Source organism: Cucurbita pepo, chromosome LG17 (genome assembly GCF_002806865.2).
Source record: "Cucurbita pepo subsp. pepo cultivar mu-cu-16 chromosome LG17, ASM280686v2, whole genome shotgun sequence".
NCBI classification, from domain to species: domain Eukaryota; kingdom Viridiplantae; phylum Streptophyta; class Magnoliopsida; order Cucurbitales; family Cucurbitaceae; genus Cucurbita; species Cucurbita pepo.
The window spans coordinates 253,962-268,100 of record NC_036654.1 but is presented as its reverse complement, the minus strand read 5'-3'; the positions used below and the strand labels follow the sequence as shown (position 1 = coordinate 268,100).

Genomic DNA, 14,139 nt, shown 5'->3' with positions numbered 1-14,139 from the left:
AGCAGGAAGCCGTCATTGAATCCTCCTCCATAATCCATGGCAGAAGACAACTCAATATCTAATCTCCACTAATATCTGGAAAGTACACATCCGAGTAGTAATAGTACGTTGTATATAATGATGAAATACGAATTTGCAAATAATGTCTCCAAAGGACGAATCTCGTTATAAGCAAGTATACCACAGGTCTAGTTTGGTTCAATTAAGAAAAACAAAAAATCAACCTGCATGGATTGATTTGCGGCCAACTAAACTAATCCAAACTATTATTTAATGCCAGTCATAATCAAACCAAATTGAACATAGCAAAAAAACAACAAAAATAAATTCCAGTATTATATAAAAGTTGACGGATTGACATGGATTCATTAAAGTTCTTAGCTCGTGGCTAAGATACAAATTTATTGCGTAAAAGCATATAATATGTTTAGATTGTACCTCTCAGGGCTTTTAAGGATCTATTATAAAGCCCTTCTCTGCAGTTTTTTAGTTCTGCAATATCAACCGCCATATCGAAACTTGAGGGATTCTGGAGGCTCCTCTTCCATAATGCCCGAACCATTAGTGGCCAAATATTCACGGATGGTTGTTCTACGATCTCCAAGGAAAGTGTGATCCAGAAAGTTGTTGTAAGCTGCGTCGCCCAGATTTTTTGCAGCTAAAACACTAGGAAAATATCATCACCTTCACTTTAGTACGCAACACAAATTAGCAAAAGAAAATGATAATGATATGTCCTAGAAGCAAGACTTCATCGATCAGACAGAAGAATTTCAAAGAGGACAAGGCATCGTCAAAATAAATCAGGCACAATCAAGAAAAACAAAATTCAGTACGCAACACAAATTAGCAAAAGAAACAATTTACTGATCGTTTTTCCTACTTGGAAAGCGAACTCCAAACTTGTCTAATCTATTCTAACAAGCAGCAAATTAAACAGCCTCGATCACTCATCTGGTGCCAATGGAGAGTACACAATCTATTCTAACAAGATAGATAAGAGATTAATTAAAAAATGAACGCGTCATGTTTGATATAAACCTAGAATTTAGAACACATCAGGATATACTTTTATACGAAAGCGTACTCATAAGAGATGATTTATGGCCAATGGCATAGCTTTTCAGCTGATCTAGAGCAGCATCTGAAATTCAAAACCGAAGTTCTTTTTGTACATACTACAGATACACTATCAAAATGAACAAAAGCACGTGATGGTCTCAACTTTTATAGATATGAAGTCTATCAGTGAATCTTCAACCAAATTAAACATTGCCTAATTTCAATGTTTCATGCTAAATCCTGCTGCTATTCAGGAAAATATTTGTTCAGGAATGCAGAAAGGACACTGAAAAAGAAACTTACCAGTGGCGAAGATAGACGCGACAGGGTAAGATATCATCTCTCCAGATCTTATCAATATTATGACGACCATAATGCTGAAAATAAACGTCTTCATTTCCTGATATCAGTAGAAATAGCCAACATTTAGCAGAAACTTTAAATTTGAAGTAGCATATTCCTTATTTATAGGTTTCTACATTGAAATCCATAATTCCTCGCATGCATTTTGGTATAACTACAACAGCAAAGTACTTCTGAAGAGTACCTTTGCATCTCACACGGAAGAATTCCTCATCAGTGGATCGAGAGCAAAGAACCTGCAATGTGACTTTAAAATATCAATTGATTGCGCTATTATCATGTACATAACAGTGACCTACGAGTGTATAATATATCAGCAACCATCGCATACCGCTGGTTTATCATATAACTTTCCATCTAATGTTTCAGGTAGAACCTACAACGAAAACACATTCTCAATTATAAACGTCAGAAATCGGCCTCAAAAGTTTTGATCAGAAATGAAATAACAGACAAAAACTAAATACATACGGCTAGAAATCGAAACTCAATCTCTCTCTGTATAAACGCTGGAATCTGAAAATGTTATGCAGCATAAACGAGATTTAGAAATTATTCCTCCTCATATCAAGATTCAATTAGTCTACAGGACGTTTAGTTCGTGCTACCTCGGATTTCTTAATCTCGAAAACCGTAACGATAATAGTTTCTCCTTCACAAGGCTCCGCGCACAAGCTTGAAATCTCCTGATATGCAGACGTACAGCACGTCGTTAAACATTATGGCCAAATTCCTTTGGTCAAAAGAGAAATTAAACTTACAAAAATGAAAGAAGCGGAAGAGGACGAGCAACAATAAGTTATCCATGTATCTTCTCTTTTCACAAAATTACTCTTCCAATCAGAAATACTACATATAAAACAGAAGGCACAGAGTCTTAAAGCATACGAAAACCTTGGTTTCAGGTTTAGCTATGCCGCGCTCGAAGAATACAGGAGCTACATTTCCGAAAAGGCGCCTGAAGCCGTTCAATCTCGCCACTCTAAAGTTGATCAGTTCAGGAAAGGTACTTCTCGCGCTCCTCTCTGCATCCAGAGAGAGAGAGAGAAATCAAGCACACAAGCGATGGCTCAAAACCTAAAATCGACGATCGTGATGATGAAACGATCAACTTACCAGAGAGAAGAGAGCCAAAACCACAAACAGAAATGTAAGAATCGTTGGAGAAGACGGATTCAAAATCGGACTCATCTCGAAGTTCCTTCGGTTCTTCTTTGTTCACTATGGAATTCGACATTCCGCGGTTCAAAGACGCGTTGATCGGATACATGTTCCGGAGGTTACTTAGAAAAACCAGTCTGGAGCCGGAGCCAGAGCCGGAGCCGGATCCGGAACAAAGGAGAGAGTGCGGTATACCGAAAGAGAGAAACCGAACCTGAAATCTAGAGCGGATTGGAGTTGGAGCCGAAGCGGAATCCCAAAGAGGGAGAGAACGATGAGCGAATTGGAGACTGAGACACTCAGCCATCGAGAGAACCAGAAATTTAAGCGGGAGAACTTCGCTATTCTGATGTTCTGAACGGCCTATTTATATTATAATATATAAACTAAAAAAAATATATATATATATACTTACCTTTAATTTTGGATGAAAATAATTATTTAAAAAATTCTTAAATTTTTAAAAATTATATAGATATCTGAAAGAGAAAAAAAAAAAGGGAAAAAAGGAAAGGGAGATCGTCGTTGGAAGAANCGTTGAAACGTAAAGAATATGTCAAATAAAGAAATCATGTACGGATATTAATAAGAATATTTTTTATGTTTTAAAAAAAAGATGGATATTAATAAAAATTTAAAAATATTTTGAGAGAAGTTTATAAATATTTTTATCAATTTAATTTATATATATCTTAGCAAATAAATAAGAATTGGCCCATGAAAAAGTTGAGTTGAGCAATCCTATAAAAAACAATTTCACTTTTGTAAATATATATTCATAAATAAGAAGGTTACATATAAAAAACAATTTCACTTTTGTAAATATATATTCATAAATAAGAAGGTTACATATAAATGTCGAAAATTATTCGATATTTTCAATATCTTAGGTAAAAACCCATAAATTCAAAGCGTTTCATTCGTTGATTAGTACGATACAAGGTTGTAATCCAACGAGGAAGAGAAGAAAATGACACTAAATGCCCAAATTAGGACAGCAGTCTTCAATTAATTGAATGAGTATTACAAAAGTCCTAATGTGCCTCTCTCTCTCTCTCTCGCTCTCATTTTTTTCTTTTAAGAAATGGGAAATAAATTATAATGCATCATCTAATTTAACCATAAACTAATTAGGTTGGCCTAACAAAAAGAGGGCTATTATTATAAAGTTGTTAATGAAAAACTTGAGATGCATAGTACTCACTCTCATTGAACACAGGTCTTAAGTCTTCTTTGCTCAGGAATTCCAATGGGAAGGAGACAAGATGTCCCTTCACTGAACTTAATCTCTCCATCGGATCAATCCTTTCAATTTCTCCATTCTTGTAAAACTCCAGCCTCTCCGGTGCAATTCCTAAATCTATTGTGGTGTGCCCCAACCTCTCTTTCCAGAAAGCCACACTTTGCCTCAGTCCAGCTCTGTTTTCAAATTCAGGTACAGATCGTTATATCGAGAAGAAATAATCGGGATTCGACCAACTTTGGAACAGAGTATAAATCGTACCTGGAATTTATGAGGTCGTTGGGTAGGCAAGAAAATACATCTTGGTATATTGTCGTGTTCGTCTGTTCAAAAGATCATCAGTTTACCGTCAGTGCTCCAAAAATTCAATACTGTCAAAAATAAATATATCTACAATAGAAATCTAATGCTAATATTGGGTAGCAACATGAAAGAAGAATGAAAACGTTTATTCCAAGCTTCGAGTTTCCTTAATATCTGTTAGTCTTCGATCCAACTTGTACATACCTCAACTATTTTCATAGGACAACCACCTGATCCTATTTCATAAGTCGTAATCGGAATAAATAAATTTTTGGTCAAAGAAACTAGATATTATGTTGATGACCCAACACAAGGTCTTCAAAAATGTTGGCCAACCGCAAACGACAATAAATAAATAAATAAATCTAAACTATAAAGGTCTCGTTTGATAATCGTTTAGTTTATATATATATATATAAATGCTTGTTTTTTCAAAGCTTTCATTCAATTTTTCATTTCTCCTTGGTAAAGGTTTGAATTCTAATCCAAATTCTAAAGCTATTAATCTCTTTAGTTTTTCTCACCTTAGCAGTTCCCATCCATGTATCCTTGTAGGTTGAGTCAGAAACTGGGTCAACTATTTGATTGATCTGGAGAAAACAAAATCACATCATAATCAGCCACTTTAGACACAACAAATGGTTAAACATTTAAATTCAAGCATTGAAACTGTAAAAATCCTGCTTCATATTTGCCACCGACTAACCTGTCCCGGACGAAGACCAAGATGTTCAGACCAAAGAGAGAGGCGAAGACTCCAACAAAACTTTCCCGCTTTCCATGGTTGTCCTCCCATATATGAATTGATAAGTTCCTTATCTTCAATCACAATAGCAATCTGAGAGAAGAAAGTATATTAGTTATCGAACTCGTTCAAAGCATTTCAGAGAGACTATTGAGAACTTAGAGAAGTGGCGACCTCAGAATCCCTAGAACCGAGTAAACTCCTGTCGTTGATGTTAGCCGATCCAATCAAAGCAATACAATCGTCTACGATCATAATTTTACTATGCACGTACACCTAAATTCACAACATGTCACGCTAAAAACTATATGCATCATTTTTAGTATATTAAACAAAGCCATTCAAGGAAAAATATGTACCTGGCTTGTAGCCACAGGACCACCATCAAAGAGTTTACCATAAGATCTGAGGCCATAGAATGATATATAATCATGAACTTTTGAACCAAGAAGATCATAGAGATTATGGAATATCGAATTTTGTCCTCGACATATAGTTCGATACTGCCAATGCATTATTGCTCTAACCGATGCTGCACCACTGTCATCCAGTCCTCCCTGTCAAACTCAAGATTCAGATTGGAGAAAGGAAATATAAACTCAAACAGTAAGCCAGCAAAGGACGAGAGTGGGTAATGTCCAAGAACTAGAACCTGAAATCCAGGCAAGAGTGGAATTACAATAATGACCCTAAAAGTTTTCTTTTCACGGTAGGCTCTCATTATGCGACGGTATAATGCTTCTAACACACGATTCCGTATTGAATCATCTCCTGAGAGGCCTGATATAAAAAATTGATTCTGGGAAAAAAAATAAAGAATCAAGTATCAATACCATTGATTAAGTGTAGAAAACCAGTTAATTTCAACAACAATATTTCACAAGTAACAGATAATATGTCCTAAGATACAGATCGTAATGGATCCGACTACAAGGAATCAAATATCAGCATGTTCAGTTAAAAAATGAAGAAGAAGATTAAAAGGATAAAGAACAGAAAATAACAAGACTACAAGTAAAAAAACTCATATACCTCAATATAGACAAAATGTTCTGCTTTCTCTATAAGAGAGCAGTATGCAATGTGAATGCTCTCTTCAGTTTGGCTCGTCCCAGCAGACCATTGACTGACACTTCTGATGACCTGAAAGGAGCGGACATTAGCAATAGAACAATTTACCACCAAATCAAGGATGCTTCACTTAATTAATATTTGTACAGGCGAGTTGCAAAATTTGAATATGCAGAAGGTCTAAATAAACAAAAAGGGAGTTCAGATAATCCCAATTGCTATGAGTTTAGCTATTAATGTACACAGTAAAGTGCATTTGCAACTGTGAACATCACCATTTCTCTGATGAAAGCCAGAACCCTATACAATTATGCAGCACTTTAATTCACAAATGTAAAATTTTGAATATCCTCTTCATGCCACTCACCTGGCAACGACATGAAGCACACGGACCAACTTGTCCGGATTCATCTGCAAAGCCACCATGTCCCCTGTCTTGTGTTTCCCACCACTCCAACTCTGAGCTTTTGACACGATGATGTGTTTTCCCATCTCCAGACAACTTTCCATGGGAATCCAAATGGTCGAGATCATCAACAAAGCCTTTCAGAGGCATATCTGGTCCTAAGGGTTCAACTTTGATCTTCCTAAAAGAGAACGAGAGACCGCTGCTGATCTTACTAGGCTGATCGAGGGGAGTAGCAATGGGTTCCAGTCCATTTGATTTTGGACCTTCATTTTGAGAATCCTGTCCATCAGCCTCTTGAGGTAAAAGCAAAGGAATATCGTGAAAAGATGATCCGCGAGAAAATGAATCCTGTACTGTTGATTCTTGAGAATTGTCAAAACTCTTCCTTTCAACCTCCAATTCTCGGGTATTCCACAAGTAATGAGGAATGACCATATGATGCTGAGGCATAAGTAATGGAATTGCCTGCTCATTTGGGGCTTTGTTTCTCTGCAGGAATACATATATTTCAATTAGGATAAAGGGTCAAAACTATTTGTACAAGAATATCAATGAACACCAACCTTAGCATAATTCCAGCGTTGGACAAAATGTCTAGCTAAGTCTCGACAAGGTGGTCCCCAAAGTGCACAGTGGACATCATGCCAAGGCATGCGAGGATATTTACCGCGATCCAACTCATCTTTCATGGTATCTTCCCATGAATTTGGCTCGGATTCCCTGAGTCGATAAATACGTGAAATTAGCAAAATCATTACCAGGAATATAAAAAAAAAAACAGAATTCTAACGGCATGAAAATTCTTAAATAGAATAATAATACTTGGCTGCATACACGAGTGCAGAAATCTTCCAGCACACCACCATTAAATTATTGACAATTAGGAGAGAGAATATTTTTTTCCTTTCTCTCTCCTGACTATGATTTCTCTCTCATTGCTACCAATAATTTAATGGTGGTATGCAAGAAAATTCCTGTATACCAGCATGCAGCCAAATATTGTTCTACTCAAATAATCATAACTATTTATCATCTTTGCAACTCAATAGAACCGGTGTTACAAATGGAATAATCCAAGTTCAAATGTAACAATTACCCAAGAAATTTCCAGGAAAAATGTTTGAGCAGCAGAGAACAGAAGTACTAACCTTGGATTATAGTAGTCCTTCCCGGGCCATACTGAAGGAGGACGATCACCAACTTTATGTTCTGGTGTATCATAACGACCAAAGCATAAATCCAGTCCTCCAATAAAGCAAATATGATAATCGACAATGACAAGTTTTTCATGGTGGGACCTATACAAACCACTCAATAATATTAGATGTTGAAAAGTCTAGACCTATTTGAAACTTAACTTATAGATTATGTCCACAAAAAGAAGAGACTGAACACATACCATAAGTACACACCACTGGAGAAGTGGTCAGGGTAGCGTAATACTCTCACATTCTCATGGATGCCTAGAAGTTTTCTCTTGCTATAAACACTATTAATCTTTAAAGCAAGGGCAACCTCTTTGTAGAGAAGAATGTATATCTGTATAAACATTACACAAATTCATGTCGTCAGAGATCAGATTAATACAGTGTATTAAGAGAGAGAAAGCAATACATTAATAGTGCACTAATGTAATGCATAAGGCACGTAAGTTTTGAAACATTAAGAGAGCAAGAGAATAGAATAATTATTTAAAATTTTTATCTATTCCATGCCTAGGTTGCGTCTAGATCAATGGACAGCTATTTTGTTGGAATGTAGTAGGTAAGTTTTTTATAACCAGAATAGTAATTTCAAATTTTTCTCTCTATCTCAGTTCTTCAAAAGAAAAGGAATAAAAATATTAAGGAATAGATACATCTTTGAGAATATTATTACAATTTTTAATTCCACATACGATTGACTTGGAATTTGAGGCAAATTCATGGGTAGATGCCATGAAAGATGAGTTGGACGACTTGAGGAATCTGTGCCATATTCGTGGGAAGATTCCTAGATAATTGCCAATTTTCATGGCCTTCTAGTTTAGCAATTTATTTTCAATTCTTAACATCCCCATACAATTAAATCATCAAAAGGCCATGAAATTTGAAGGTTCCAAGAAGAAATTCATTGAGTTTATATCAAAATAACTAATAAGATATTCATCAATTCACATTATAAAAATATATGAGAATTCCGAAAGGTACCTGAACCCCTTCCTTAGCTTTTGCTTCAAGCAAAGCATCGAGCCTAGATGAAGCATTTGAAATAAAAGGACGCCGCAGATATAATTCTGGACAAAGCCACCAGCCGCAAATGAAAATCTGCAAAAGGCCCCAAAATCAGCCAACAGTAGTCGCCCACAAAACTAATGATTTTTTTTTTCTTTAATAGGAAACGAAACAAAAATAATGACTGTATGACCAATTCGAGGTCTTAAATTAAAGAGAAGGGTTAAAGGAGAGGGAGAAAAAGAATACCTCCGATTTTGCACGTTCAATGGAAAAGGCAATAGCTTCAAAAGCTGCTTGACCATCGATGAACCACTGAGCCTTACTACCATCGTCTGTCAAACCCCTTGGAGGAGCAAACGAACCAAAACGGTGAGGATGACACCATCCCTCAGGAGGCCTCAGTCCCGCATCATTAATTGCAGCAACCCAGTCTTTAACCTTGGATCCGTTCTTTGCTCTTATCCTAATACTCCTATTTCCACATGTCACCTAACATTTCAAATCACGAATTTAACTCTCAATAAGAAAAATTTTATTAGCACAAAATTCCATCACAAACAAAAGTTCATCGCAACTTCATGAATACTGGCAAAAGTAAAATCCGTCTTATTTGCAACCACATAGGAGGCAAGAGACCAGCATCATATTTAGAAACAGAACAAATTAAAATAACCAACATTATACAAGGTTCAATCATTGCCCAAAATTTCACTACCTTAAATGAATGTCGTAATGGATTTCGCTCCTTAATTTCCTTTGCCAAAGATACTCGTCCATCTCCATTGGCATCAGAAGTAGGTAGCACATCAAAAACTATTATATCCATTGGTTGAGTGTCAAAAGGATCTCCCAACAAGGCCAAAAAACCAGGTTTTAATACAGCCCACACCTACAAAATTCAACCAAAAACACAAACTTGTATATTTAAAGTTGATTGATTAATAAGTTGTTCTAATACACCACAGCAGTCTCAATATGTCAAATTTTCCAATTATAGTAAGAAGGTCCATATGCCAAAACAAGAAATTACTATAACATTAATGGAAAGAGACAAGAAGAAAAGAAGCAAAGTTAGTCCAACTCCAGAAGATTTCCATGATACCATCATCAGTGTAAATGACAACAGAAAGCATAACGCATAACCAGTAGTTTCTTTCGTAGTTATTTGAATAATCAAAACTCAGAGGAGCCACAGCTCATGACATGATTGTGATGCAAACCCAAGAAAAATCCAGCTACATTCGTTAAACCTTTATAAAAGAAAGTTGGAATTTGGAAGAGGAAACAAGCATTTAAAAGAAAACCTCCATGGAAGGAGAAAAATAAGAGAACATCCTCCACGAGTTCTTTTGTTTTGTGTGTGTGGGCATGGTTCTACCAGCATACCTATAAATTTAGGTCTCTGCTATAGAAAACACAATTAGGTAAGACTTTCAGCTCCTGGAGACAACATTTAATTATCGCATATAAGCTGGGAGAATCTTAATCCTGATATAGGCTTAATAAACAAATTCTCATGTCTTCAAGTCAAAACAAAAATATTACATGTTCACAATTTGATACAGGTCTTGTATAAAGCACATGATAGGTGAAAGACATTAGAACGTAACTTATAACAAGACATACTTAACATACAAACATACAAGAGGAGGAGGAGGAGGAGGAGGATAAGAAGAAGCCAACATGCAACCTATCAAACTTGTTTGGTCACTTGAACCACCATAGGAAGGAAACCCAGACATAAAACTAAGGAAAAAGCCCCTTACCTTTTGCCAATTGTCATTACAACAACCAAAACACCGGCATAGGCAGCATTTCCTAGCGTCATCTTCCCGTGCAATTTTAGGTAGATGCTTCACCATAACATAATCCTCTTTCAACTTTGGGCCGTATTCTGGTGAAAATGATAACTTAGAGACCTCCAAAAACCTGCAAACCTACAGTTTATGAATTTAAAAGGAATTATAATAATAAAAATTGATCATAAATGAGGAAAAAATGGTTTACACTTGATGCAATATGACTTAAAAGTCAAATATCAAACAATTAAAATACGTAAGAGACTAGTAAATCTGTGGTTTTCTATATGAACGTACATGCATTTTGGCATCTTGAATATAAAAGTAAATCTATAGTTTAGTATAAATATGCATCTTGCTCATTATGAAGCATTGACCAGGATCAGATAAAAGTTTCTCCCATAAATGCCAAGGCTTTTTTAAATAAATAAAAAATACACAGGTTCATTAAGAAAAAGTAAACACCCAAACGGTGGTTGAAAGAATCAAAACGTAGTCAACTTTAATGCAAGATTTGCATTCCCCTTGATTAGGTTCAAAAACTTCTATTGCACCACATTTTGTGAGGAAAAAGTGAATCAAGATAAAAACTACTAAATAATGGGAAAAAACAATCTAATTAGAAATCTAGAGCTACTCATTCAACTCAGGCAGAAGACAAATGAAGTAATTATTCTCAATAAATATCGACTTAGTATACCAATTGTAAATAGAACATAAATTTTAAGGAAGAGAAAAAACATCTTAAAGGTAGCCAAAAGTTTCAGTTTGGATGTAATTGCCAAGTACCCCACAAGAACTTCATTTCAGTAAGAGATTCTCAGCACCAAACAGTTCTATAATAATATAAATTATAAAATATTAATGCAGTAGTAAATGCCAAAATCATTACTGGTGATAGCTAGAAACTTTATCAAGACTAAACTAACTACCTACAACTGCAATGTTAAGTATCCCATGAATTTCTTGACGACCAAATGTTGTAGTATCAAGTATAAAATCATCAATTTAACTCGTACAACATTTTTTTCCACAAAAAACCAAGCTTTCATTAAGAAAATCCAAGAGAATAAACAGACTTTAAAAAGAACATTAAAGTTCACTACAAAAGGAGCTTATGCAATGGATTCACCTATACCTCTCGAGAGTTGACGATATCCATGTTACTCAAGAAGTGATTCAGGTACCCTTGCATTGCAGTCTTAGCTCTATCAGACATAGAATGCTGCCTTCCTAAGGCAGGCCGAATGATAGGCAGGGCAGCACTGGACGGAACATCCCTGTAATGAAGTAATACAACCATGAGTAATAGCATTCACGTACAATTGAAAAAGGCTACATGAACAAATTCTTCCAACTTTGCTTTGAGCAAAGCTGAAAAATACCTATTTTTAGAACTTTCATCATGATGCAGAGGATTGGCTTCATCATCTGGTCCATCCTCATCTTGGATCACTGTCGTGTGTTCTCCTATTCCTAGATTTTGAAGCCATTCTTTAACCTTTAATATAACGTTCCAATGAAGACTACATCAAAACCTCAAACATTTGTATTAACAATAACTGATCTAAAATTTCAAAAGCACCAGAGCGTTAAACACCAAAGAATTCACGTGATCAAACCAAATCACCGTGTATCGACAGCAACCATACAACTATAGAGCTTTTAGAGACGTTGAAAATAATAGATTTTTTTAGCGAGGTTGAGAGGTCCTGGGATGAAGTTTAGCCCCTGGTTTGATCTCATGTCTCCCCCTTTGGGGCTCAGTGTAAAAGGATTTTGTAATTACACTTTAGGTCTTGTTTGCTTCGTTGGAGCCCTTTTCTGTTTGAGTTTTGCTTCTTTTGGGGGGTTGGTTTTATTTTTGTATGCTCCTTGTATTCTTTCATCTTTTCTCAATAAAAGAAGGGTCTCTCATAACAAAGACAACCATACAACTATATAGACCATCGTACACATACCTGTTCTTGCTTCTCGTGAATTTCCTCAATGAATGCCCGTTTCTTTAGTGCAAAATGCAAATAGAATACATGGGAAGCTTTCTTCAACATGCGCCATTTAAACTATTACAGGAAAACAAAATACAGTTAAACCAGGAAAGGCTCAAAACTGAAAAGATAAAAAAATCTCAAAATGAAGAGGAAAAAAATCACAAGACTGCAGCAGGAATATTGGCGAGGCAAACCATGTGGTAACTCTTACTTCTGCTCGGGTGTTTTGGTAGAACGCGGAAGGATATCAATAATCATGATTCAAAATAACCAATAGGGTGTCGAAACAAAGCTCTAAATTCAATTCGATACGCACTCTAAACTTGATATAAGTCGTCGATAAAATATACATAATCCTACCCTTAGCCTATCCGATTTCCCTTGAATTCTTCACGAGAAATCAAAACTAATCGCACAAATCCAATTGAACGCTCATAAACCAAATTCAAATTAAACAACACCTGAAACGTGGACTAATTCAGCTGCAGAAACGAAAACTCAAAACGAAGATCAAATAGAAAAACAACAGAAATCCAAAGCGAAACTCGCACCTGCTTGTACTGGCATTCGATTGTGTAAGAAAGAAGCATCGGACTGATATCGCCGGCATCCGGGCGAGAAACGGAAATAATTGAGGCCTTCGGCAATTCATCGAAAATCCTCGTTGGCTCAGGAGCGTCATGATGAAACGAGAAAAACGACGACATCGAAGCTGTAGGCTGCTCCGATTGCATTTGAACATATCGAGGCCCACCTCCGGCCATCAACTGCTCCGATCCCATTCCTAATCCGTCCAACGCCACAGCAGCCTCGTTTGATCGAATTCGGCCACAATTGAAGGTTGTTAATCCACAGAAAATTCGAGAAACAGGAAATCGCGAATCGTCTTCTTGTTGAAGGCTTTTTCCTTCTCCTTTTCCTGCCTATGAACTGCAAGCAACACGAAACACGTCAAAGTCTGAATTTCGCGGGTTTTATGGTAACGTGGGCTTCGGGTCAATCCACAATGGAGAAGAAGATCGACGGACATTCATTTTGTCTGGTCGTTGTAAATTTATTTATTTTCTTTTTTTTACGCTCAAATTTAAGAAATCCATTGTTAGTTTGCTTAAGTAGTGTATGAATAATATTGTTTTTTTATTTTATATAAATGCGATTAATATTTTAATAAAAATATATTATTGATAGTATAATATTAATACGTCATTTTTCAAGGTATAAATAGATAAGGTGATTGTTGGAGTCAAGTCTTGGAACGACTCATTTATACTTCACGTAAAGGGTTAATACTATTATTTAGTTATATTTTCCATTTTTATTTTTCATTAAATAAATGGTGAAATTTCAATATTATTTCTTTAAGCTCCACATGTTACAAATAGTATCAGAGAGCTAGACACCAGATAGTATATCAACAAGAATGTTGAGTTCCAAGTGGGGTTTATTGTGAGATTTCCCATCGCTTGAAGAAGTGAGTAAAATCTGTCCCTAACAGTCGGGTTTTAAAACTGTGAGGCTAACGATGATATGTAACGAAAATTATGAGCATGACAACGATACGGAACAAACCAAAACGGATAATATTTATTAATCGTGGATTTAAGCTGTTACATATGATATCACGAGGTTCAATCATTTGGGATTGGTTGTGGGTCACTGACTTGAATATAATTTACAATCCATTCAACTCTCTATTTTAAAGTTGGATATTCGGGTTGTTCGTTTAATTAAGTTTAAATAAATTTATTCATATGCTATATATAAAATTTTTATACC

At 35.8% G+C, this 14,139-nt stretch overlaps 2 protein-coding genes across 4 annotated transcripts; both read right to left on the bottom strand.

Moving 5' to 3' along the window:
- Positions 1–242: 242 nt before the first annotated feature.
- Positions 243–2,943, bottom strand: LOC111778438. The gene is made up of 8 exons (XM_023658261.1): positions 2,542–2,943; positions 2,320–2,450; positions 2,034–2,111; positions 1,897–1,941; positions 1,757–1,801; positions 1,610–1,661; positions 1,366–1,462; positions 243–666 (listed from the first exon to the last, which is right to left on the bottom strand). Exons 1-8 carry the CDS (start codon positions 2,891–2,893, stop codon positions 501–503), a joined length of 966 nt encoding a protein of 321 aa, XP_023514029.1. The 5' UTR covers positions 2,894–2,943; the 3' UTR covers positions 243–500.
- Positions 2,944–3,557: 614 nt separating this feature from the next.
- Positions 3,558–13,430, bottom strand: LOC111778969 (phospholipase D zeta 1). 3 transcript variants are annotated; one of them, XM_023658985.1, is made up of 20 exons: positions 12,915–13,430; positions 12,334–12,435; positions 11,758–11,873; positions 11,511–11,652; positions 10,340–10,510; positions 9,289–9,462; positions 8,820–9,062; positions 8,547–8,663; positions 7,757–7,896; positions 7,506–7,655; positions 6,921–7,077; positions 6,316–6,846; positions 5,910–6,020; positions 5,530–5,676; positions 5,237–5,434; positions 5,052–5,153; positions 4,839–4,970; positions 4,657–4,722; positions 4,091–4,152; positions 3,558–4,005 (listed from the first exon to the last, which is right to left on the bottom strand). In XM_023658985.1, exons 1-20 carry the CDS (start codon positions 13,143–13,145, stop codon positions 3,759–3,761), a joined length of 3,339 nt encoding a protein of 1,112 aa, XP_023514753.1. In that variant the 5' UTR covers positions 13,146–13,430; the 3' UTR covers positions 3,558–3,758. The 3 variants fall into 3 exon arrangements, with proteins under 3 accessions (XP_023514753.1, XP_023514754.1, XP_023514755.1); XM_023658986.1 differs by lacking the exon at positions 12,915–13,430 and having other exon boundaries at positions 11,758–11,848; positions 12,334–12,421; XM_023658987.1 differs by lacking the exons at positions 11,758–11,873; positions 12,334–12,435; positions 12,915–13,430 and having other exon boundaries at positions 10,340–10,502; positions 11,511–11,593.
- Between the last annotated feature and the right edge of the window lie 709 nt (positions 13,431–14,139).